Source organism: Neofelis nebulosa, chromosome 7, assembly GCF_028018385.1.
Source record: "Neofelis nebulosa isolate mNeoNeb1 chromosome 7, mNeoNeb1.pri, whole genome shotgun sequence".
Taxonomy (NCBI): Eukaryota; Metazoa; Chordata; class Mammalia; order Carnivora; family Felidae; genus Neofelis; species Neofelis nebulosa.
In genome coordinates this window covers 17,569,869-17,596,400 of record NC_080788.1, presented here as the reverse complement: position 1 = coordinate 17,596,400, position 26,532 = coordinate 17,569,869, and the positions used below count along the sequence as shown (strand labels likewise).

At 48.5% G+C, this 26,532-nt stretch overlaps 1 protein-coding gene and 1 long non-coding RNA gene across 3 annotated transcripts in view; one reads left to right on the top strand and one right to left on the bottom strand.

The window, feature by feature from the left end:
- Positions 1 to 26,532, top strand: part of IGF1R (insulin like growth factor 1 receptor) — a 303,326-nt gene that overhangs the window by 237,648 nt on the left and 39,146 nt on the right. For both annotated transcript variants that reach the window (XM_058736718.1, XM_058736719.1), the window contains exons 4-11: positions 1,164 to 1,312; positions 3,674 to 3,818; positions 12,954 to 13,168; positions 15,364 to 15,490; positions 17,496 to 17,734; positions 20,198 to 20,365; positions 20,529 to 20,733; positions 25,881 to 26,164. In XM_058736718.1, coding sequence (XP_058592701.1) covers positions 1,164 to 1,312; positions 3,674 to 3,818; positions 12,954 to 13,168; positions 15,364 to 15,490; positions 17,496 to 17,734; positions 20,198 to 20,365; positions 20,529 to 20,733; positions 25,881 to 26,164 — 1,532 coding nt within the window. The remainder of the gene's footprint in view (positions 1 to 1,163; positions 1,313 to 3,673; positions 3,819 to 12,953; positions 13,169 to 15,363; positions 15,491 to 17,495; positions 17,735 to 20,197; positions 20,366 to 20,528; positions 20,734 to 25,880; positions 26,165 to 26,532) is intronic.
- On the bottom strand, positions 269 to 16,229 carry LOC131516117 (uncharacterized). The gene is made up of 2 exons (XR_009263903.1): positions 15,925 to 16,229; positions 269 to 1,202 (listed from the first exon to the last, which is right to left on the bottom strand). It is a non-coding gene; the product is annotated as an uncharacterized LOC131516117 (long non-coding RNA).

The following is a 26,532-nucleotide window of genomic DNA, read 5'->3' as shown; positions in this document are numbered from 1 at the left end:
TGGCCCAGCTCCTTGGGAAACGTTGCCTGGCATTCTCCTGACATGAAATGGGAAAAGGACAGGGAAATTCTGTTTACCTGTGAGCTTATAAACAAAACAAACTCCTGCGCCATTGCCTTAGATATGCAGGAAAGTTCCATTAAAAAATAAAAAAAAAAAAAGACTTTCATGAGAAGAGAGTTACAACTGCTTTCTTGAATGTTTTTTACTTACCTTCATGAAGTTGAAAAGACCATTCAAGAACAACACTGGAAATACACCTGGCTCATCAGTTCACCATTCTGTTTATTACACACGTGTTCCATAAGGTTGTACCTTTTATTTTGTTTGGAAATCAACCCACTTTGATCCCGGGTCTGTGGTTCAGCAACCTGATGAGCATTTTGTCCGCTGTTTCTTAAACAACCGTAGGCGATCAGGAGAAGTGCCAGTCTCACTCACTGATCCCTGAATCTTGGTGGTTAGCAGGATGTTTGGGATAGCGTTTGAAACAGGAGTTCATTACAAAGTAGTGCAAGTTCCTCGCTTTCATCGCGTGTATAGCGGAGAAAACCATCCAGATCCATTTATAAGTTGCTGCAAAACACCGTCCAGACATAATTTCATTTGTGCTTTAGCAAGAAAATGATGGATCTGTGCTATTCCACATGCCTTTGGGAATCCCTCACTGGGTTTGGTTGGGAGGCGGGCCTCGAGAGTTAGTCTCCCCTTTGTGGCGGAGACACCGCTGGCCCTGTGCTCTCCCTGTGCAGTCTCCCAGGCTGTGCCAGGGAAGGCCACAACATCGGAGAGCGGCCCCATTTTCCACAGGAGCCACCAGCGAATGTGTCCTTTCTTCCAGGCTGTTTTCTCCCACATGGAACCAGCTGGCTCCCCAGCCGATAGGATTCCTCAAGGGTGCACCACATACTTTGTCTGGAAACAAGAGGCACGCTTTTCCTTTGTAGGCACTTTCTCCTTTTGGTTGCAACTTGAGTGGCTTATCCTGGGTGGCTTAGGGATGAGATGTGGCGTGCTCACTTACGTGCTTCAGAACCGTTGCATTTTGTAACATGTGCCGCAAAAACAACCAGAATAAAAGCGTACCTTCATGATTTTTTTTTTTTTTTTTTAATGCATGGAGCCTGACTCAGTTCTCTTGGTTGATTCTTTATCTTCAACAGCATGTACTGCATCCCTTGTGAAGGTCCTTGCCCCAAGGTCTGCGAGGAGGAGAAGAAAACAAAGACCATTGATTCTGTTACCTCTGCTCAAATGCTCCAAGGATGCACCATCTTCAAGGGCAATCTGCTCATTAATATCCGCCGAGGCAGTAAGTATTCCATCCCCCCGGAAGAGATGGCTGGATCCCTTGGTTTCCTTTTGTTGCTGTCTTTCCTTCCCATCCGTGCCTCACAACTGCAGTACGGGCCTAGAAAAACAATATGGTGTATAAGCCTCGTGCCCAACACCTGTTTTTTGAGCTTCCCTTCAAGATAAAAAAACAGATTGAAAGGCAGTCTGTTTTTTAGTCGTGGGCTCAGTGTCGATTCACGCTGTGGGTCGCCACTCGTCTTTCTGTTAGTCCCATCGCCCCTGCAGGAGATGCAGGTCCCAACACACACAAGCCCCAGAGGAGGCTGGTAGACCAGAGGTATGACTCTGCAGCCTGCAGCTGGAGCGAGATCATGTGGCTCCAAGTCCAAAGAGTTTTGGTTACTTGAATGTATTGAGGAGACTGAGCAAAGAGAAGAGTTTAATGATACCACTTTGAAATTTTATTGAGTCCAAAGAGTGGTTAATCTCCTAATTTACTTTGGAGAGCCGGAAAAAAAAAAATACAAGTGTGTGTCATCAAAGCTTCAGTCTTCACCCCTGTAAGATTGCCATCATTTGGAGTAGATGGCATTCCTGGTAATTGCATGTGTGCAGAAGCATTATTCATGGACTTATTCTGTGATATTTTCGTTTCTGATCTTCAGCTGACAACGGCTTCTAGCCTTAAATTCTCCATCACTGGGACCACTCAGTCAAGGTACTGATGATCGTTGCCTACACTAGAATAAAAGTAGTAAGAACACCTCGAGGTTCCCTAAATCCTTTTGGGGAGAAATCTTTACAGATGGAGAAAAAAAAAAAGACTGATTTATTTATTCTGTGAATTTACTTGTCCTTAATACTGTGTGTTCGGTGAGTGAGCGGAGCTCTTATGGTTTCGAGATGGCAGAGACATGTTTATGCTCAGTCCATTTGGAGTTTTTGAAACCCCTGATTTTTCATAACACTTTTGACACAACCACCACAGAGATAGCTTGGCATCTCTGGCTAGAATTTTCTTACCCTTAAGGTGCTTCTAAAGCTTTATTCCTTTGGCTCTTACTAGATTTCTTAATTTTTGAAAAGATGTCCTTATCCCTAGAACATATCCTTTAAGTACCAAACCTCCTTCTTCTTTTTTTTTTTTTTTTTAAATGTTCATATCAGGCATGCATCCCGCCCCACATTTAAAATTCAGGATCTTGGGGCGTCTGGGTGGCTCAGTTGGTTAAGCATCCGACTTCAGCTCAGGTCACGATCTCACGGTCCATGAGTTCGAGCCCCGCGTTGGGCTCTGAGCTGATGGCTTGGAGCCTGGAGCCTGCTTCCGATTCTGTGTCTTCCTCTCTCTCTGCCCCTCCCCCGTTCATGCTGTGTCTCTCTCTGTCTCAAAAATAAACGTTAAAAAAAATAAAATAAAATAAATAAAATTCAGGATCTTTTCCTTGAAATATCAACTGCAGGCAACTTCCTGTGTTTATAACAAGATTCCAGGAAATACACCATTGATATATTATGTTGTTTTCACATAGGTAGTAGTAGCAGCTCTTTCTCCAACTATTCTCTCGTTATGAAAAATCTTATGTGTCGTTATAAAAACCCTCAGAAAAAAATTATGTGTGTGTTATAAAAAACCCTCAGAAAAAAAAATCATGTGTGCGTTATAAACACACTCAGAAAAAAATCGTACGTGTGCATTATAAAAACCACTTAAAAATCATGTGTGCGTTATAAAAACGCTCAGAAAAAAAATCATATGTGTGCATTATAAAAAACATTTAGAGAAAAATCATATGTGTGCATTATAAAAACAGAAGCACAGAAACGAATTTTTAAACATCACCAGCAGATAACCATCATTAACATTTTGGTGTGTTTTCTTCCAATCTTAGTAAGATGGACCCTTTAAATATAGATCCCTGTATCTTAGGAACTAGAAATGCAGCAAAGGCAGTTCCTAATGAGACCGAGAAAACGTTGTTTATTTAGTCATGCCCTTGTACTGTGGAGGCAGCACTGTCTGTTGACAGAGCGTATTAAAAGACATTCCCCAGATTTGTCAGCCTTCGCTAATTGGCAGTCTGGTATTTATGATTTTACATTCTGTTAATCAGCCCGGGAGCTATGGTACCCAGCCTTCTAGAGAGTCTCCTTCCCCTGACTCTGTGGGGCCCTGTCCCAGGAGAGGTTGTTCAAAGTCAAGCCCAGGGAAGTACGTTTTTGACAGGGATGGCAAGTTCCTGCACCAGCGGCCTGAGCCTCTCAGTGGCACCACGACCTGCCACGGAATCGTTCTCCAAACACGTTTGTGGGAAGCCGAGTGTGGCATCCTCACGCTTCGCGAACGCTCGCTAACGCGGCCCCCCTCTTCGTGCAGATAACATTGCCTCGGAGCTGGAGAACTTCATGGGACTCATCGAGGTGGTGACAGGCTACGTGAAGATCCGCCATTCCCACGCCTTGGTCTCCTTGTCCTTCCTCAAAAACCTTCGCCAGATCTTAGGAGAGGAGCAGCTGGAGGGGTAAGTGCTCCGAATGTCATGAGCCGACATCCTCCTTTTACAAAAGAAGCAGCGTGCTTTGAAGACTCTGCGTTACTAAGGTGAGGGCCCTTTCTTGTTAGGAGGAAGCGAAGGTATCGCGGGTCCGACGCTACCTGCGTGATGGCCCGTGTCCTCAGGTGGGGTCTCACAGACGCATGACTCCATCTGTGGGATGTTGCTGTTTTGGAAAAGTGTGTTGTGACCCGTCGATCATGGGCTGCGTGTCTACAAGACAGGGGTGCTGGTGGGGACCCTCTGTGCCAAAAGCAATAGAAATAGGTCTAAGGTGCTTAATCATCATTTGCATGACTCTTATCTACCTCAGGATGCTACACACTGTGGAAAACCATTCTGTCTTTTAAAATACAGTTGACCCTTGGTTTGAACAATGTGGTTTGAATCACACGGGTCCCCTTATACACAGTTTTGTTTGGATAAATACAGTGCAGTACTGTAAATGTTATTTTCCTTATAATTTTTTAACTAACATCTTCCCCAGCTGACTCTGGTGTAGGGGCACAGTATATAACACATATAATATATGAAATATGTGTTAATCAATTGTTGATAGGACGACTTCTGGTCAACAGTAGACTATTAGTAGATAAGTGTGGGGAATGTCAAAAATTACATGTGCGTTGGTGGCTATGCAGAGTGCAGCACCCTAACCCCCACGTTGTTCACGGGTAAACTATATATGGGAACGTAAGCGATCTGGAGGAGTCTTGATAGTTCATTTTGTTACACAGAAATCATGAGTCACAAAATTGTTTTATCAATTAGCCTACAGGATTTATACTACTGGTAGAATTTTTTGCCTTCTGCAGAAGTATGCTTTGTGATCGGGGCTTTTAAACTAGCTGGAGGCTTTTCACTACCAGGTAAACAAGAGTTGATGTTTCTTGCTACGGTTTCTTTCTAGAAGTTAGTCTGCGTGTACCTCTGCATACATACCTTTCTCTTCATACTCCCTTTCAATACAACTCTTGCCTGGCTTTAAGCTTTGCAATAAAAGGAGACATTCATTAAAGAGTGAATTCCTTCCAAAGAGAATTTGGGGAAATCATTTAGGAAAGAAAGAGGTGGGAAGGTCATGGGAAAGGTTGTCCTTGCTGATTTATCTGCCCCGACTGGATAGAGTTACCCCATAAGGGTTTCTTTATAGCCTCCCTGCTTTTCTCAGACTAACTCTTGGTCAGTCTTAAATTCTTAAAATTCCATCATCTGATACAGCTAAAGAGAGAGGGCAGCCCTTCATTCCATCCTGGAAAAGCACACTGTCCTCCCCACTGGGAACACTGATTCTCGAGGAAAAAAAAAAACTTTCTTTCTCCCCACAAATCCAAGAAGGCTGCCACTGTGCCCCACAGTGTCCCAAGTCACTTGTACATCAAGCTGGGGCTCTGCCATTTTGGGGTGCTGGCTACTTTTTGTTACATGAAATCTTAGAGTGAAGTTTAGCACAGCTCTTTTTCTCTCCAGGTTTGTGTTTCTGGGATCCCTCGTGTTGGTAAGCACTTTTCCTTTGGCAGGCCGGTATCAGCAACTTTTCCTGCTGCTTAAAGATGCACGTTCCCTTCCTCCCCCAGGCTGACAAGTGATATACATAGAGATGAAAGCTGGGAGGAGAGTTTAATTTTTATTAGGAATGGTTATACGAGGGGATTACCTTTCAATCGCGTGGCCACTGAAAAGTATGATGCCCTTAAAGCTGAGATACTTAGCTGAGAACTAAGACTGATTTTTATTTGTAGGGATGTAGATGACACATTTCTGACTACCTGAAGTTTGTATAGAACCTGAAGTCCCAGTGGGGGCTCTTTAAAGGATGCCTGTCATTGGTCAGGTGTTTGGGACTCCTCCAGGCTCCAGGATGCTTCAGGCCCCCGACTGCTATTAACATTTTCGATGACAAGGGAGGGCAGATGGGGCTGTGGATTTTCACACCCCGCTGCTGATCAGTGGCCCTTGTAGGCTCCGAGGATGCTGGGCTTCCAGCCTTTAATTCCTATGTGCTGCTTCTTGGAGTCTGTCTGTCTGTCTCTTCCCCTCTCTTTCTCTCTCTCTCTAAAGTAGAGAGACTACTACTTTAGAGAGAGAGAGAGAGAGAAACCATGAGCAGGGAGGAAGAGAGAGAGAATCTTAAGCAGACCCCTTGCTCAGCTCAGAGCCTGAGGCAGGGCTCGATCCCACAACCCCAGGACCCTGAACCAAAAATGAACAGTTGGGTGCTTAACTGATGTAGCCACCCGGGCGCTCCTTGGGGGTTCTCTCTTTAGCTGGGGTGCTTGAGACTCTTGCCTGTCTTGGTGGGAGTTGCGTTCTCTCATGGGCCTTCCCCACCCATGACCAAAAAAGGTTTAGGTCATCGTCACTTGTGATGAACGCCCCTACAGCTCTTTGCACCAGGTGTGCCCACCAGCAACAACTCAATTCTTTGTTTTGCATCCTGAAACTTAGGAAGAGCGTTCGTTCCAGCCCTTCACCAGCTCTCCCCACGCCTGCAAGGAGGGAAGGGTCAGAGAGAGGCAGAGAAGAAAGGAATATGATAAAAATAAATACCAACAACAGTGCAGAAGCAGAACTTGCAAGGTGCTCCCAGGGAAGGGAAAGGAATGTGCCACGGGCATGAGAAAGAGGCAGATAATCTGATTACAAAGATCCCAGGGTGGCATTTGACATGGGCCTCGAAGTGTTTCCAGAAACACTCAGAAAGCAGAAGGTGAAGAGGGCAGTTCAGGATAGGGCAGCAACCGCAAAGGCGGCGAGTTGGGGCATCCTGGGACCTGTTTAGCAAATAATGCTGGAGAGGTAGGTGGTATTAGAATTACGTAAAGTGTTATGCACCCAGGCGTGGAGGTTATAATTTAGGTAAGCGATGGAATGTATTCTTTCGAGCCCGAGGAGAGTTAGCAGAGCGGCCTGGACATTTCGTTTCTGTGCGCCTTTGGTTTAAGCCAAGGTAATTTTTATCCCAGTGCTTTCCAAACTTTGCAACACGTTAGAATCCTCTTGGGTGGGGACAGGTAAAAGAAAAATCCCAGTAGCCCAAGTGGCACTCCCAGTGTGCTCAGGATGTTTGGGGGTGGGATCCAGGCGCCAATGATTTTCTTAAGAATCCGAGGTGATTTCGCTATGTAGCCACAATTGGATACCATTGCTGTGTCCTGTCATTTCTTGTCCTCAAGGTGTGCCTCCTCAAAGCACTTTGCCTCTTTTCCTAAATATTTTCTTGTCACACTACTGCCTTAAAGGACATTTTTCTTGAACTTCTGTAGCTGACAAGAACACTAATAAGTGCCACCATTTGGCACAATGGAAGTTTCATAGCATTTTGTTTGGATGGAGAGCAGACAAGTCCATAGCACAGGGATCCTTCTATCTGAGGACCTTGGCTTTCCAGACTGGAACTGAGATCTACCTCCGAGTCCCTTGCGCAACCCAGACCACGGAGTCAAGCGCAGAACATGAAGCTCAAGCATTTTACCTGGAGTGGAGCTCGAGTCTGTATTCCAAGCGAGCCGATTTTGTAATCTGATTTCCAGGGCGGCGAAAGATGTGGGCAGAATCACATCTGAACAGGCAGCAAGGTACTTGGCGGCTGGAAGAACAGGGCCCGACAGCATGAGGCAGTCATCAGTCTGTCCGCAAGCACTCAGACCTCCAGGTTTCCTCGAGGACGTGACTCAGGCTGCGTACTGTGATGTGTTTCTAGACTAATAGCCTTAGACATTGAGAAATCAAGGTTTTTCTGCTACTTAAGAAGGAAATGGGTCTTGTAATACACACGTGTAAGATTTATATAAAATGACTAATTTTTAAGCCCTGGAGTAGAAAACAGAATATTTCTGCTATCTTGACAGTTCCTTCATTTGGACACCCTTATTTTTTTATGGCATCAGACAAATGAGGAGTTAGAATTTCAGATTCTTTGGTGCCCAAGGATTGTTGCTCCGAAAAGCATAAAAGCAGATGCAGGTAGCAGGGGATAGAAGAATTGAAAACCTTGGGTGCCTTTAGGCATCTCTGTGCTCACTATCCTACCACTTGACTTTGCAAAACTTGGTGCTTCATTCTGCCTTCCTGCAACTCTCAGATTAGGCTGCAACAGGGCTGTGGGGACTTTTAAAAATAAAGACTCAACCATATGACTCAGCAATTCCAGGCTCTACCCAGTATCTTCCCAAGAGAAATGAAAACGTGCCCACACAAGACCTGAATGTGAATGTTCCTAACAGGATTATTCATGATGGCCCACCCCACACCTCAAAAAAAACAAAAACAAAAAAACACTGGAAACAGTCCACATGTCCATCAACAGATGAATGGATAAACTGTGGCACAATGGAATACTATTCAACAATAATATAACAACATGGGTAACCCTCAGAAACATTGAGCTAAGTGGGAAAAAAGCCAGACACAAAAGGCTGCACATTACGTGATTCCATTAGTTTCTACAAAAAACAAAACTGTGGAGACGGCAAGCAGATTGGTGAAGGCTGGGGGTAGGGGCAGAGACTGACCAGCGTTGGCAGGGAGGGAACTTTGACATCGTGGAAATATTCCGAAACTGCATTGTGGTGATGGTTGGACAGCTGTATAAATTTATGAAGCTCATGGCTCTGTACACTTATGATGGGTACAGTTTTTGGTAGGTAAATTCAACCTCAGTAAAGCTATTTAGAAAAAAAGGGGAAACATGTTCTGAGTTTCTGTCTGGTGCCTAGTGGCACTTGAATATAAATGCCCGCCCTTGCTGAGCCCCCAAGGTTGGTGCAGATATCGGATTTGGGGGAGATTGGATGTGGTGTAAAGCCGCATCTGTGAAAAAGCCAAATCCTGTATCTGTTGCAGATTGCTAGGATGCTGGAGACCGTCCTCGTGTGCTGGATTCTGATGCCCCCTAGAGACAGCCGGAAAGAGTCTATGGTTTCTCCGAGAAATGAAAGGGAACGATCAGCTGTGTATTTGCAGATTTTTTTTTTTTCAATTTGTCAGTAAGGGCTGAAAGGCAGGAATATCCCTTCCACCCCCGTAGTTTGAACTCCTAGCCCTCAATCCCCTTTTACCCAGCCTGGGAGAAGCCAAATAAGACACTGCCTAGAGTTGTTGCTTAGTGAGCGGTGGAGATGATGCTCAGACCCTGATGTTTGGATTCTCCAATGCAGTGCTCCAAACACTGGCCCTGGAGCTGTCTTCTGTGCACCATGCAGATTCCCAGCCCTTTCGCTTTCCTTTGCTTCCACATCCTTCCTGCCCTTCATCAGAGCAGGTGGGGAGGTGGTCGTTATTGGTTACTCAAGGAAGACAGCCCCAAGACTGGAGCCATGAATAAAACACTTGAGTGTCTAGTATATACTAGGTATTTAGAATATATCAATACAGTTAGGGGCGCCTGGGTGGCTCGGTTAAGTGTCTGACTTCGGCTCAGGTCATGATCTCACGTTCTGTGGGTTCGAGCCCCACGTTGGGCTCTGTGCTGACAGGTTGGAGCCTGGAGCCTGCTTCAGATTCCGTGCCTCCCTCTCTCTCTGCCCCTCTCCTGCTCGTTCTCTCTCTCTCTCTCAGGGGCGCCTGGGTGGCTCAGTCGGTTGGGTGACCGACTTCAGCTCAGGTCACGATCTCACGTTCCATGAGTTCGAGCCCCGCGTCGGGCTCTGGGCTGATGGCTCAGAGCCTGGAGCCTGCTTCCGGTTCTGTGTCTCCCTCTCTCTCTGCCCCTCCCCCGTTCATGCTCTGTCTCTCTCTGTCTCAAAATAAATAAACGTTAAAAAAAATTTAAAAATAAAATAAAATAAAATTTAAAAAATAAACATTACAAAAGAATATAAATCAATACAGATAATATACAGGTATCCTCAAGGAAATGATGGATTGCTTGCAACCCACCTGAATTGGTCTACATTTTGTCTGATGGGGCCCACCCAAGTACAGAAACAAACATCTTTTGCCACACAAGGAGGGCTGGGAGTCAGGATATCAATACCTATAAAACCTAGGCATCTGTGTGAGCTACAGAAAAATAAACAACTTAATTTTTTTATATATATTCTATGAATGTAAGGGCAGTAAGCTTAGAAACAATTAGGAAATCACATTGATTAATTGACGTATATAGCCATTTCCTTTAGGAAACAATGAAAATCTGTGAGTGTGTGTGTGCCTGTGTGTGTAAATGTGCAGGCAAGTCTCTCTGCCTTTTACCGTCTCTTAATTTTCACCTAATCATGGGAGGGAAGTTTGGGGTGGAGCCAGGCCCCAACCTGGGGTTGGAGAAACAAGAACACTATTGACAGGCAGCTCCTGATGGCTTGGTTATTATTTTGACGAGGGTTTTATTTTTGCTTCTTCTGTCGCTCACACAGGCTCCATAACGCCTGGGTTTTATTGATACTGGTATCCTGGCCCCAGGCCTTCTCAGTGTTGTAAAAAATGTTTGTGTTTACTGTAAAAAGATAATCTTGCTTTTCAAAGTGATTAATCACATACACAGAATTTCAGTGTGCCTGCCACTCATTTGTCAAGTTCCTGATTTTTAATTCATGCTTCCTCCATGGGGAGAAGCATGTTTTGTTCAGAAGGTATTTTCCGTGTAGTTCTGTTCCCTGCCAGTGAAATCCGTTTACTAAAAGGAAGCCTCACCCCGAGTTGAGACAGGAGCTTGACCTGGTTAATTGGCCTGCACTCCCGGCCTAGAGGTTTCTGCACCAACCAGATCTTGTCCCCTGGGACCAAGACAGGAACCTGGGAGCAGCCAGACCCTTTGGGGTTTGGTGTCTGCACTGCAGAGTGTCCTTCAGAGCAGGAAGTAACCGTGGGCAAGAATGGGAGAATAGGAGGCATCTGTTTCCACCTGCAAACCCCTCCGTCAGTTGTATGCATGCATCACCCTGCTTTCTGCAGCCTGGCAGTGCGGGGGGGGGGGGGGGGGGGAGGGGGTGGTGGCCACCGGCCCAAGGGGATGGTCCATCTCACCTTGCCACGTCCCAGCGCTCCCCACTTGTACACATGGCCTTGCGTTGCGTATCCTGAGTCTCTATTCATTTGGACAACATGTCATGTTCCTTTTTCAGTGGATATACGTGTTAGGGAGTGAGCTCTTCCCAAAAGGAAAGTATTACTGCCTCGCAAGTTTTGGCCACCTGGTTTGGTGGCCGTGAATGTATCAGGGGACCTCAGGGTGGGTTAGTGAGGAGCCTGGCTTGGTTTGAGAGGTGCTGCCTTTGGACTTACTTGGCCCACTGGACCCTGTGTGGGCAGGACTCCCACCACCACCACCCCTGCACGTGTGTAGACGGACAGCGCCCAGTGCTTGTCGGGGGGCTGGGCTCAGGCTGGTGGGGCAGATTCCAGCTTAGCGTTGTGACTTCTCCCGGGCATTAGGGTCTTGGACTCCTAAAACCAACAGGGAGCTCAGATGTTCATACCCCTTGTTGTCCTGACTGTGTGTTCATACCCTCCTAGTCCTATGAGTGAACCAGACTGATGGCTACAGAAAGTTCTAAGTGAACTGCCCATGGCTACGTGGCTCATTCATGGCATTTGTAGTCCTGAACCCCTGTCTCCGAACTCCCGTGTGAATTCCCATGAGTGCATCACAAGTCTGCTTGGCAGCATTTTAACCATAAGTTTTGCTTTCTTAATGAATGAGACTCAGGCTGGGGATTGACAAGGCAGGTGGAGGTCCTGGTCTGAGTATACATGAAGAACCTCACCAGGTGCAGAGAGGGGCCCATGGACACAGCCTCTAGGGAAGAAGAGGGCTTTACACTTCTGTCTGGCTCTCTTGGCCCTGGAAAGGGGGCTGGATCCTTTCTTCCCAGCAGTTTGTGTATTGGATCCTTAAGTGGATCTTAGAAATAGCTCAAAGTGCTGTACCAATTCCGTTTTGTATAAAGTGCTCGAGTGAGCCCCGGATAAAGCCTGAGGCTGGGGACCAGGAAGGGGAGAGGACAGGTTCGAGGTCCATGTGGAGCTGACCTTTCAGCCCAGAGGACTTGGATGGGCAGCAAGGTCCTGCCTGCTTGGTTTCCCCAGGGACCCGGAGAAAGGGGTGTTATTGCGTGGATCTTTCTCCAGACCCCTAAGCTATAGCTATCTGCTCTCCCACCTCCCGGAGCATGGATTTCTCTCTGGGTAGCCAGAGCTGTTGCTGATTCCGCCGTCCTCCCATCTTCCCTTCAGTCGACAGGTGGAGCCGCTGCTTCTGTGTCCACCCATAACTCACTTGGTCAGCTCTGGACCTCCAGCCCCTTGTCAGTGCCCAGCACCTGTTAGACCAGTGCTTCTGCCGGTGCAATCCCGGCACCTGAAGGTGTCAGCACCACTGAGGTGCAGGGTGCAGGTTAGCAATGCAGATTCTTGGCCCACATAGACCTACTAATGAGAAACTCTGGGAGTGGAGCCCAGCACTTGGAAAACAAGCCTTGTGCACACTAGCCTTGTGTTGGATACTGAGTCACTGTTGCCTGGATGATGTGGCCCAGAGGGACTGCCCTTAGCGGGGGTGGTTTCTCTTTCCCCACCTTCTCCAAGGCGGGTGGTGAGGCTTTTCAAGATGGGGTGAATCTGGAGGAGGGAGCAGGCCCAGGGCTGGTCCACCACTGAGTCTGGCTCCCTGTCCCCATTCTGCCTCCTGCCCCATCAGACACCGCTGATGGCACGGGTGGGGTTTACCCCCAAGGATAATGGCAGACTTTCTACAGCAAATATGTAAGCTGTTCCGGTTGAGTAGCCGAGCGTGTCTGTTCTCCCGTGGACTGACTTCAAGTGCATTATACATACTCTGCTCTGAGAGAAATACCCAAAGGCATTTCTGTGGAATGATTCCAGCAACACCCTCTGGTACGCGAGGCATCATTTTGTTGGTAATAGAGGTCCTAAAATTAATTCGTGTCTTCCCGATTCCAGTACGCTGTCCTGGAATCAGATGGTTGCTGTTGTGAACAGGAACTGTCCACGCTTCCCCACTATTAATGACTAAGTCTCTCACTGGCAAAGGCAGCGTGTTCCGGAGCCACATGTGGAGGAGGGCCCGTGTGGCTCAGCCAGTGGGTGGGAGGGGACACTGGGCAAGGGCCGGAGAGCTCACGGTGGTTTCTGTGCTTCCAGGAACTACTCTTTCTATGTCCTCGACAACCAGAACCTGCAGCAGCTCTGGGACTGGGGCCACCGCAACCTGACCATCAAAGCTGGGAAGATGTACTTTGCTTTCAACCCCAAGTTGTGCGTCTCCGAAATTTACCGCATGGAGGAGGTGACCGGGACTAAGGGGCGCCAGAGCAAAGGGGACATCAATACGAGGAACAACGGAGAACGAGCCTCCTGTGAGTGGCCCCTCCTCCTCTGGTCTAGAACAGCGGCTCCGTTTGTGGTCCCCTCCTCACTTCACTTGGGGGTGGGGGGACACGAGACCTCCGTAACTAGCACTTTGCTCACACGTGTGTATGTTCAGAGTCGGTAGCAGGGCAGATTCATGGCACGTTCATGTTCGTGCTTCTCCCTTAGCATCTAGATGAATGCACTACACATTTATAAATAGGTTCCTACACAGATTTTCCAAAAGTGCTTACAGAATGCAGAGTTAAATGTCCATGTATTTTATATATATATAATGTATGTATATTATATGTGTATATTATATATAATATATATATATATATATATATATAATATATATTAGAGAGAGAGAGGGAGAATCCTAAGCAGGCTCCACGTTCAGTGCACAGCCCAACGTGGGGCTTTCCATCCCACGACCCTGCTATCATGACCTGACCTGACATCAAGAGTTGGATGCTCAACTGACTAAGCCACCCAGCCACCCAGGTGCCCCAATTTAAATGTCTTTTAATGCATAGGCATACGGTCAGATTATTTGTCACAGAGGAGCTAGTTCCCTCCAGGGAGCGAGCTCAGCTCCACTGCCCACAGCATAGGGGAAGCCTGAGGGCAGAGGGGGCTAGGCCCCAAGCCCAGTGCATAGCCCTGGGGTGTCTGTCTCTCACTTGGCCTTCTCCTCACTCACACCCCAACACGAGAAAGATGGAGAGAGTCTGTAGACTCCCTGAATTGACACTGCTTTCTTAAATTTAGAAGAGTGTAATTATAACCTTGCGACGGTTACATGACTTTTACCTTTAAGGTCCCGTATCTGAGCTGTAGCAGTACATCTCTCAGCTAACCCTGTATGTAAAGCGGCTTTTGAAAATGTGGTTCTGTTCAGGTGGATAGAGTTCTAAAAGTAAATTGTCTCTCTGTCCTCGGCCTTTAATAAGGGAAGGGTCTTAGGAAAAAAAAGATAGTGATTTATAGGATCAAAGATGTGCACACGCACGTGCACACATGGCACACGCAGGTTCGAGAAACTATTAGCATTTGATTAGTTTTGCTGGCATCTGCATTTACCCGGTAGATACTCAAACTGCCCAGGAAGGGTTTTTGGAGGGAAGAAGCCTGATGCAAGGCGGGATGGCGTGTTTGCAACCACCAGCTCCTTGTCCTTGACATGCCCACACAGCCCCTGCCGGACTCCCTGTTCTCCTCCAGCTCAGCCGGTCTGCCCTATCAGATTGTGACTACGGTAGCCGTTTCTTTCCCATTGAAAACAAAATCATGTTTTCTCTTTAAATAACCCTCGAGTGGGAACTGGAGTGTTTTTCTAATCTCACATCAGCACATTTTGCCCCCCAACTTTTTAGTATTAACTGCCTTCAGCCTGCGCTTCACCTACTGAGTACATCAGGATTCAGGCAAATAGAGGCAGAAAAGGACAGTCTGTAGGAGGGCTCCAAGTCTCCCTGAGGAGAGGCGGTTAGCAGCTCTTCCCCGGTCCTCGTGGTCCTTTGAATCTGGCCAGAGGAACAAGACAGAGACTCAGAGCTGGGTCCCTGCCATACCTCCCCAGCCACGTCCCACGGAGCACAGGGGGCTTTGCCAGGTGACACTGTTCTTGTCAGTGCTTACTTCATTCCCGGTGGTGTGTCAGCCCCAGCTGGAGCCTCCGGGAAGCTTCCGTGTCCTTCCAGGCCGATACCACGTTTAGACTGAAAGTGCCCCACTGTGGCACACCTGGTCTGTTAGCCCGTCTCTGCTGGTTGAGCAGGAGCAGGCGGAGACTCCTAACACTACAGAGCAGGTGCCCTCCTATTGCAGAAGATTCAGCCCAGCTTACGGGGCTCACCTTCCCTGGCCCCCTTGGCAGCCGCGTCTTAGGGCTCAACAGAAAGGGCAGGTGCCTGGCTGTGTCAAGCAGCCCTTCCCTGTCGGGCTCGGACTCGCAGGGCAGGGCCAACGCAGCCAAGTGTGCTAAAACAAAGGACCAGGCTGGTCGCAGCTCCATGTGGGAACACGTCTGGGTCCTTAGTAGAAATAAGAGAGCCACTGAGAAGTCCAGAAAGGGGCTTATTAGCATGCACAGCCAGCCTTGGAGAAGAGGGAAACGGTGCGGGGCAGGTGGCTTGTCAGACACTCGGAGGGAAAGGACGTCCGTCCCTGTCACTCACAGATGTACCTTTCGCCCCAGGTGAAAGTGACGTCCTGCACTTCACCTCTACGACCACGTGGAAGAACCGCATCATCATAACCTGGCACCGGTACCGGCCCCCTGACTACAGGGACCTCATCAGCTTCACCGTCTACTACAAGGAGGCGTGAGTTTCTGCGTGGGCAGGGCTGTGGGTGGGGAAGCCCATGCTCCACCCTCCCCACCCTCCCTGGCTGTCACGTGACATCCATCACCGCGACGACAGCCACAACACTACGGTGTCGTGTCGGCTTGGGGCCTTTCGTTCTCCGGTGGGTAGTTAGAGGGGTTGGCATAAAATAACTCCAAAGAGCAAAGTTTGTTTTTTAGAGGATTAGGCTAGTCCAGACATCCATTAACTGGGGTAGAGGATGTGCCCGCCAAGCCATACCCCAGGAGCACCTGCACCATGCAGGATGCTCAGCTTCCCTGGAGGGGACCCCCAGACCGATCTGTCCTCTTATTCCTGTCCCTCTACCCACAGGCCCTTCCCAAGGCACCGTCCTCTGCTCTAGGTCATGAGCCCTCCGAACTAGGGACGGAAAAGGGAGAGAGACTGACCTCCATGTTTTGAACCTCTCATGATTTCTCCCAGCATCTGTGGAGGCTTTGTGCCTTCAGGGGACACCTGCCGCAGCAGCCACGATGTCCTCCTCCAGACGGAAGCTCTTGTTGGGTCTCCCTCTTCCTTCCTTTGCCTCTTGTCCAAGTGCTTCCCCAGCCTGCTTAGTCACCCTCCTTACCCGGCTCCCACTGTGATGTCGTAGGTCTCTTTCCCCAGTGATTGGCTTCCCCGGGGCTGGAACCAGAGCCACTAATGGCAGTATCTGGCCCCCTTTCCCCTGCCGGAGCCAGAGTCCTAGGGAGGGTCATAGCAGTGGAGAAAGCAGGTCTCGGGATTATTACGCATTCAGCATATTTACACGTGGGAGTCACTCATGGCCTTCCATTGTGACCACACAGAGGGGTATGTGAGTAAGGTACTTAAGCCGTCCCAACTGTTTGTGAACAAATTTGATTTCCGAAGCTGTATTTTAGATGCGGTTTTTCTGTAGCAAAAGTCCTTTTTCTCCAAAAGTTATTTTTCATCAGTAGCTGATGTTTGCATTAAATGATTACACTTGTTTTTTTTTTAATGGTGAAAAGTGCCACAATTGGAAGAGAGAAAGATAGCATTTGCATATTCTTTTTTCAATTTTTTAACATTTTTATTTTTTTTTTAATTTTTTTTTTAATGTTTATTTATTTTTGAGACAGAGAAAGACAGAGCATGAGCAGGGGAGGGGCAGAGAGAGAGGGAGGCACAGGAGCTGAAGCAGGCTCCAGGCTCTGAGCTGTCAGCACAGAGCCCGACGTGGGGCTCGAACTCACGAACTGTGAGATCATGACCTGAGCCGAAGTCGGACGCTTAACCGACTGAGCCACCCAGGTGCCCCTAACATTTTTATTTTTGAGAGACAGAGAGAGAAGGGTGTGAGCAGGGGAGGGGCAAGGAAAGAGGGAGGCACCGAATCTGAAACAAGCTCCAGACTCTGAGCTATCAGCACAGAGCCCGATTCGGGGCTCGAACTCATGGACGTGAGATTATGACCTGAGCCGAAGTTGGATGCTTAACCAATTGAACCACCCAGGTGCCCCTGTATTCTTTTTTTTTTCAATGTTTATTTATTTTTGAGAGACAGAGCGTGAGTGGGGGAAGGGCAGAAAGAGAGAGGGAGACACAGAATCCAAAGCAGGCTCCAGGCTCTGAGCTGTCGGCAGAGTCCGACACGGGGCTTGAACCCACAAACCGTGAGATCCTGGCCTGAGCCGAAGTTGGACGCTTAACCGACTGAGCCCCCCAGGCGCCCCAACATTTGCATATATTCTTAAGGAGCAGTGTCTGCAATCCCAGTAACAATTAGAACTTACCCTTCCTGAGGAAGCGGCTGCAGTTCTATAGGGCGTTTGTAACCACGGTGAAACCTGGAACCAGTTGCTTCATTTTCTTCTTCTATAAAAATCCTATTGATTATTTTATTTAGAATTCCTGTTACAGAAAGGGTGACATACTCGGCCCCTGGGCAAGGCTTCTGAGCACCTCGATGGCAGGGACCGAAACCTTTCTCTGAGCTTCACCCGTTGTCTTTCAGACCTTTTAAAAACGTCACGGAGTATGATGGCCAGGATGCCTGTGGCTCCAACAGCTGGAACATGGTAGACGTGGACCTCCCTCCCAACAAGGACGTCGAGCCTGGCATTTTACTGCATGGACTAAAGCCTTGGACGCAGTATGCTGTTTACGTCAAGGCGGTGACTCTCACCATGGTGGAGAATGACCATATCCGCGGGGCCAAGAGTGAAATCTTGTACATTCGCACCAATGCTTCAGGTATCCATGCACCATCCATCCCACATTTTTCATGAGCTCACTGTGCTTGTTTATCACAGGAACCGGTCAGCAGACCAGCAACGAGCGTGCCTATAGTTTTTCTCTACCTTGGACCAGTCTGTCTTTTATGTGCCTTTCTTATCAATAGATAATGCTGTATCCTTTCTTTTCCTGGTCCCAAAACCCTAGGCTCCTCTGGTCCATTTTTCGGATTCAGTAGTGCCTTCCATCACTCACCTGCCCTGTGCCGGTGAGCCCAGGTCCTCCAGGGTGCTGGCTTGGTTTTTTTGGATGACCCAGCCAGGATCCAACCCCCTATAGCTTACCCTTCTTGTTTATTTTCCCTTTTTTTTTTTTTTTTTTTAAGTTTATTTTGAGAGAGAGAGAGAGAGAGAGCGCAGGGGAAGGGCAGAAAGACAGGGAGAGAGAGAGAATCCCAAGCAGGCTCCACGCTGTCAGTGCAGAGCCCAATGCAGGGCTCGATCCCACAAACCACAAGATGGTGACCCGAGCTGAAGTCAGGACTCAGACGCTCAACTGACTGAACCACCCAGGCACCCCCTCTTGTTTATTTTCATAGTTGAACCTCCATGCTGATTTGGTGTTCCGGGACTTTCACATGGCTCGTTGGTTTTTTGTCTTCATTCTGTAGGGACAAGGGTTCCAAGGAGGTAGATAAAATTTGGAAAACGTCAGACAGAGTATGTTGTGAACATTCCAAGTATTCACTGGTGAAAATGCTCCTCCTTTCTTTGTCTTCATTTCCTTAACCACCTCATTTCTCAACTCCAGGATCTGGAAGTAATGAAAGGAAACGTTTGTGCATGTTAGCCAAGCATATAAAACCGGCTTTGAAGTAGGAAAATGCACATCATTTCTAAAGACAATGATACATATTCTTGGATGGGAGCTGTTTTTTAAAACACCCATAAGGTAGCACAAAATATGCTGAAATGGCAGAGAGGGTGAGGGAAAGCATTGATGGCAAAGACCTTTGGCTCATGCATTGCCTGCTTTCTCCTCCCTTCCCCTGCTCCATCTCTAGGATCCCGTAAGGGGTCGCAATCATGTCACAGACCCTGAAGTGTTTAGAGAAATAAATCTGGCACAGGCTTCTGATCCTGGGTGTGGGGCAGTGTGGCAGAGATTCAAAGGCAACAAAACAAGTTATTCTTCTTAAGGTTTGGAAGTCATTTATCGTGGACAGCTTGGGAAAAATAAGAATCTTTCCTCATTATGACAAATACTTAAGAAACCTATTCCCTTTCCCCATAGATGGAAAACTAAGCACCATACAAATTGAGCCACTTCCCTACATTTTGGCCCCTGTCCTTACAAATGGTAGGGACAGAGGGGAAACCTGGTCCTTTGCCTCTGCTTTTTTGTGACACTTATCATCGAAATATCTGGGGTAAGCTGTTTTTTCTTGAAATACTTGATTTTGGAAACCTGAAAATGGCTGAGCATTCAGTGGTTATGTTTCTCCTGAAAAAGCTGGCACTAGTCACGACTTTCCCCCAAAGCATCATTCCAGACAGGTGTTCAGAACCTTGTGTATCATATTACGGGCTTTGAAGTACCCGTAAGGTCTTTGCCCCTTTGAAATTTTAAAGCGGCTTGGATGACCGTGTTGTTTAAGTGACATACAGTAGAGAGTTCTCTTGCATTTGGGAAAACCCATGAAAATCGGTGTTTTCTTGTGAACCCAAGGAAAGTAAGATTTCAGTGGTCCTGGGATGCGTTTGCCCTTCATACACAAGACACCTCTGAGTTTGGGTTTGGGTTTGGGTTTGGGTTTGGGTTTGGGTTTGGGTTTGGGAGACAATAGTAAATAAAACTTTACCAGATTATTATGCTTTGCCTATAAATCGATGTTCTTTGGCTGATAACAGTCCAGTGTTTGCAGTCAGGGCTCTGTGTGTATTTGAGTTTGCAGACTGCTTCTCCTACTCCTGTCTCAGTCATTCCACTGAATGTGGTTATAGAATTGAGAGACGTGCGGGCCCTCTATCTTCATGCTTCTCACACACACTCCAGCCGTTTCCTACTTCCTCTCTCATTTTGGCATCTTGCCATGTTTATCAGAGCTCCAAAATCTCAGATGAAACGTAAGTCAGTCCGTTTCACCTCTTACAAAACTGCCAGAGTCCAACACTTTGGAGAATGGCAGTTGCAACCCATGAGAAAGACACGGTGCTCCAATTAGATTCGAAGTCACCCACTGTAACCCTGGTGTGGCCCCCACAACCCTGTCTCCATTTGCAGCTCGGCCCTGTTTGTTTCCACAGAGGTGACCTGAGGATAGAGACCGTACAGAGAAGCGATGGCGTTTAAATTCATACGATTTCAAAACAGGGTTCTGTTTTCATGTCACGCGTCCGCGCCCTCTCCTTCTCTGGGCCACCCCCACGGCTTCTGGTTGGTTTGCGGCGAGTTCCTGACGGCCTTTGTTCCTCTTTCCAGTTCCTTCCATTCCCCTGGATGTTCTTTCGGCATCAAACTCCTCTTCTCAGCTCATCGTGAAGTGGAACCCGCCGTCCCTGCCCAACGGCAACCTGAGTTACTACATCGTGAGGTGGCAGCGGCAGCCCCAGGACAGCTACCTTTACCGCCACAACTACTGCTCCAAAGGTGAGGACGGAGGGTGGAGGGTGGGGGGACCTGCAGCCCAGCCCCCGTCGTCTGAGCGACCCCATGAAGCTGGCTCCCTTCTCCATTAAAGGCGCTGACAGCCACCAATGTCTGTGACTTGGCTTTCATTTCGGCTCCTGTTGGCCTTCTCTCTCCCGAGCAGACAAAATCCCCATCAGGAAGTATGCCGATGGCACCATTGACGTCGAGGAGGTTACCGAGAACCCCAAGACCGAAGTGTGCGGCGGAGAGAAGGGGCCTTGCTGTGCCTGCCCCAAAACCGAGGCTGAGAAGCAGGCGGAGAAGGAGGAGGCTGAGTACCGCAAAGTCTTCGAGAACTTCCTGCACAACTCCATCTTTGTGCCCAGGTACCGGCGTCCTTTGAAAACGTCCCCAGGCTGGCGCTCCCCAGGCGGGTTCTGTTGCTTTCTCTCCAGCGGGGTGGTTTGCAGAACCCCAGAGCCGTCAAAGGGGAAACAACAAAGCAAGGTGTCCATTTGGTTGAGTGGAGGGGCTGTGGAAGCCGGGTCGCCCTGGAGGGAAGGGGAGGGGGCCGAGGGCTCAGGCTGTCGGGGGCCGTTTGCGTGATGATGCCGCTGCCTCAGCCACACAGCCTCCCACAGAGGGCAGATGGGCTCCCTTGGCTGTGGGGACAGGGAAGGGCACTCTGCAAGGCATAGGGGAGAGCCCCTCTGGCCCATCCCACTTCTCCCTGCTGCCTCTTGAGCCTGGCTAAGGAGGAGTGACTCAAGAGGCAGAAAACCAGAGTGAGCTTTGAAAGGGGTCCAACTTCACGAGGGCGCCTGGGTGGCTTAGTCGGTTAAGCGTCTGACTTCAGCTCAGGTCGTTCATGAGTTCGAGCCCCCGCATCGGGCTCTCTGCTATCAACGTGGAGCCTGCTAGGGATCCTCTGCCTCCCCTCCCTGCTCCCCCCACTGGCTGTGTCTCTCTCTCTTTCAAAAATAAATAACCATTAAAAAATGAAAAATTTGGGGTTTTTTTTAACAATTTTATTTTACCACACTAAAAAATAGTATAAAAAAAGTGGAGGGGAGTCCAGCAGGGTAGCCCTGTGATGTCTGTGAAAGAGACGGAAACAGAGTAGTGGTCCTCGTCTCCCTCTTTCTCCTGAAAGTTTATAGTGTGGGGGTACCTGGGTGGCTTAATCGGTTGAGCGTTCAACTTCGGCTCAGGCCATGATCCCACGGTTTGTGAGTTCAAGCCCCATGTCGGGCTCTGTGCTGACAGCATAGAACCTGCTTCGGACCCTCTCCCTCACTCTCTGCCCCTCCCCCACTCATTCTGTCCCTCTCTGTCTCTCTCTCTCTGTCTCTTTCTGTGTCTCTCCTCACTCTCTCCTCTCTTTCTCAAAAATAAATAAACATTAAAAGAAATTTTTAAGAAGATCACAAAGTGGAGTTTGCCTCCTGCCTGAAATGTGGACAGTGAAACTGGATTCAGACCAGTGCTGCTCCTGTGAGCTGCAGGTTCCTCGGTCCCCATAGTGCCCCAGCCTCCAGCCCCCTGCCAAGCATGTTCTCAGATCACTGTTCTTCCTGCCACCGACCCTGAGAGGCACCAGAAGCCTGTGGCTTCTGTTTATTCTGTAATTACCTTGCCCTTAAAGGCTTACTTAGGTTGTGTCAATAAAGTTGCTTTTAAAGTGATTTTCTCTGTCAAGTGACCTTCCTAATGTTTGTGTAATAGTCAAAGATAGCCATCTTGCTTTGAAAAATCATGAAAATATGAAATAAAGACCTTTTAGAGTGCAGGCATCCTTTCCTTTTCAGAATGAAGCCCTTCGTTGCTTAGTGGCTGTCTGCCCCTCCTGTGCCCTCTAGGGAGTTGTGAGAGCCCACGGTGGGTCCTCTTGACCCGCCCCGCTGCAGATGCTCCGATTTGCCTGGTAGATTATAGGGCTGCAGTTCAGGTGCTAATCCACGTTGTCTGTATGTCACGCGTAGTTCCAAGAATAAGAACGTTTGAGGAACTCAAAGATGAGAAACTCGAATTCAGGCTTAGCGACTTCTCCAGCAGCCTAATTAATTAACAGTCTATTTAGGAGCTGGCCCCCTCTTGCCACACACCAGGGTTCCTGCCCTTGGTGACATTGCCTCTCAACATGGGCCATCTCCCCCATGCCAGCAGAGGCTCAGCTAGTGTCCCTTCCTGTGGACACAGAAGAGGGTGAATTGAGAGTGTCCCAAACAGGCTGGGCAGGAGTTCTCTTGTTTATTCTCCAGCAAAAGCTATCGGCTATGTTGCTGTCCCACTGACCTGCCAGAAGCTCAGGTTGTGAGTCCAGGCTTTGGGAAAGTTTTGCTAAAGGGCCCCGAGCTTTCAGTTTGTAGTTTCAAGGCAGTACTTTTTTTTTTCCCCCTCATTAGATGTGAAACACAAGATCGGGCAATGTGAAAGCACAGTTGTGGTTGACACAGATACGATTAATGCATCGTGCTTGTGTTGTTGAATTCAAAACTAAGTTTCTCCCGTGCCAGATTCCCCCTGATGAATGCCTGCACCCTGACATTCTCTCTCTCCTAGGACAAGTCTGACCTGCTAGTCTGTCTTCTCATAGGAGGAATATAAATACCATATTTGCTTTTGGTGAGCAGCCCCAATTTATAAGAACTTCATTTTTTTTTTTTTAATGCCTCCTCCCGAGGGCATAAATCTGATGTCCACACAATTTGCAATAGAATTCGGGTAGAAGGAATAGTCTGTGTGGCAGAATGACTGAATCATCAAGGAAGGTTTTCTGTTTTAGAACTAAATTATCCAAAGATGATTTTTATTTCTTTTAATTCATTCTAAGAACAATCTATTGGGTGGGGGTGGGGGGGGTGCTAAAACCAGTCAAGTTAGATTTAGTATGTTACATATTGTCCAGTGTGTCCCATATGGTTTGAAGGTTTGAAGTAGAATGGACAATAGAGTTTGTAAAGTGCTTTCTGGAGTCAGTATTCGGTGGTGAATGCCTTTTATTGACCACTGCCTTCATTTTTTTTTAAAGTTTATTTATTTATTTTGAGAGAGAGAGGGAACATGATCAGGGGAGGGATAGAGAGAAGGAGAGACAGAATCCCAAGCAGGCTCTGTGCCATCACCGCAGAGCCTGACTCCAGGCTTGAACCCACGAACCACGAGATCACAACCTGAGCTGAGATCAAGAGTCAGATGCTTAACCAACTGAGCCACCCAGGCTCCCCTGCCTTCATTTTTTAAATCACATAGTTGGGTTTCAGTAGCAAACGTTGGCAGGTGTTGAAGAGTGAAAGATTTTCCAATGGAGTAGGTTACATGATGGAGTGGGAGTGGTTTGGAAAGCGGACGGTGATGCTGTCGGTCACACCATTTGGAAATGTGGCTGTTTACAAAGAATCATGGGCATGCCATTCTGCTTGTGCCATACCTTGTCTTCCTGATAATGTCCCATGTGGCCTCCCTTCCCCCAGTCCCTAACTTGGTGCCATTAGTAAGAGCTCTGCAGTCTCCAAAAGTGTGGTGTTTAGAAATCAGCTTGACTGAACTTGATGGTGTAATCCCAGGTAAATGGGGATGGGCTGCAGGAGGGGTTTGGGCACAGGATTATTTGCAGTGGATTAAGCCCAGGCAACTTCTTTCTTACAGATGTAATTGGGTGTTGTGTTGGTTTTATGTGTTGCATTGGTTTTGAAGAGAATGTAGGACGTTAGTTCTGGTAGGTTCAAAAAAGGTCTCCCTGGTAATTAACGTAGTTTCTTGTGTCCTTCTGTTCCAGGAAGGTTGGCTGGTGTGCAGGTTGTGAGGACAGGAGATTATCCGCCTCGTTTCCTAATCTTTCCTCCCCCAGTATTATGAAAGTAAATGCAGTGGGGCCATGAGTACACGGCCTGACCCCGCGGTCCTCTGCCTGGCGGAAGGAGTCTATCTGGGTTGAACACTTCGTGTTTGGGTGGGGCCTAGTGGGTCACTGCACAAGAGTGGTGATGGCGTTTGGGCCGGGCGGACTGGGGAGCCAGAGGCCCTTTCCCCAAGCGCCCTGCTTTTCCTTTCCAAGTTTTTCACTTCATGGCAAATAAGGACCCACAGGAAGCCTGCTGAGTGGCAGTGAGAGCATGAATGGCTTCCCAGGTGCCCTGTCTCCCTGTGGGCCTTCCGCTTTCTCCCCTACATGAGAACTGATGAGCATTCCTGTCTTCTGTTCTTTCTCCTTGCCTTGGACTCTTAGTTTTCTTCCAGATGAGATTTGTTCTGTTTGCTCCCCGCCCTTTGCCCGTGCACAGGATAAGTGATGCCTGCTGACAGCCTCCGTATGGAACGGACAGCACCCTCTTCCCCACCGTTTCCGGTGGCTGACCTGAGGGTGGCTGTTTCTTGTCTGGGTGTTTACTTTCATGTTCTGTTGCTGTTGGTTCCTGTAAACGCTAGGAGCTTCTTTTTAAGGCTTTTTGGGGGAGGGGTGCCTGGATGGCTCAGTCAGCTAAGCGTCCCACTTTAGCTCAGGGCATAATCTTGTGGCTCATGAGCCCCGTGTTTTGTTCTGGCTGACAGCTCAGAGCCTGGAGCCTGCCTCAGATTCTGTGTCCCCCTCTCTCTCTGCCTGACCCTCCCTCCCTCCCTCCCTCCCTCTTTCTCTCTCTCTCTCTCTCTCTCTTTCTCAAAAATAAACACTAAGGTTTCTTGGGAGAGCCCAAAACCATTTTTTTCATACCACCCCCCCCCCCCCCACCCTGCAACGCCAGCTGCTTGGACCGTTCGTCTGCCCTTTGGGGTGTAGACATTCTTTTCTTTTGATTTGTCTTTTGCTGTCCTGTGCTTTGTGTAGCTGTTGTTCTAAGCCCTAGTCAAGTCCATGGTGGTGACTCTGCCCCTGTTAAAGCAGAGCCTTGGAGAGGCCATAGGAGGTCACTGCTGAGTGGGAGGCAAAACCAGGCTGGAAAGACCTCCAGGAGTGTGAGAAATAGAGACAATGGAGTCTCAGAGGAAGAGGGGGTTCAGCGGGAGCCCCAGAGGGAAGGGTCAGGGGGTCCAAGCAAGGGCTCGCTGCCTGGTATCTTTATTTCCACAGTCAAAGGGGGCCGGCGAAGCCACCACCACAGGCCTTTGAACCCCCTCTGCCCCCTCCCACCTCACCCCCTAATAAACCTTAGTGTGGCCAGCAAGTTGGTCACTGTTAATGTTTAACCATATGGTCTGTGGACCAAGGAGCATGGACATTGTGATGAAACAGCCAGGATACTGCAGAGCCAGGAATGGCTGAGACCTTTGTTTGCCTCTAGGTACAGTTGAGTCACTACTCTGGGAGCCAGGGGGGCAGTTTGTGTGCCGATTCTGAGGTTTGCAGAGTAGAGAAAGCAAAATAAATAACAGAGGAAATCCCCATATTACTTGTTGGTTCTCATCCAAAGGGGCTGAATAGTTCCTTTCATCCAAAGTGAAGATTTTTCTTTTCTTTCCGGTACTCTAACCCAAGTCATAGAAAGGACCAAAGAGGCAGAAGCACTTACCAGCCAAGTTTCTCTCTTCCTGACAGACCTGAAAGGAAGCGGAGAGATGTCACACAAGTCACCAACACCACCATGTCCAGCCGAAGCAGGAACATCACGGTGGCAGACACCTATAATATCACAGACCCCGAAGAGCTCGAGACAGAATACCCTTTCTTTGAGAGCAGAGTGGATAACAAGGAGAGAACTGTGATCTCCAACCTCCGGCCTTTCACTTTGTACCGCATTGACATCCACAGCTGTAACCACGAGGCTGAGAAGCTGGGCTGCAGCGCCTCCAACTTTGTCTTTGCAAGAACCATGCCTGCAGGTACAGTGTGATCCGACTCGCCCCGCTCCTGACTCACTCACAGCCCAGTGGAGAAGCCTGTGTTTTGTGGACAGAGTCGAACACCCCGGGCGATGACCCTTAGTCTCCATCCTGCTCATTAAAGAACGGTGGTCATGTAGGCAGCATGGTAGACCAGGAGCTCAGGGAAGGGAGTCTGTCTGCTCCTAATGACATCGCCTCCACCCCAGTCTGTCTACACAAAGTACTCAGGAACAGGGAGCTCCCTTCAGGGTCAACTCTCTTCCTCCCCCTTGGTGCCTCGTGCATTCCCGCGGCCCTTTTCCCCATCTGTGCACAGGGAAATTTGCGCGGTCCCTCCTGAGTTCTGGGGTCCGGTGGAATCAGTT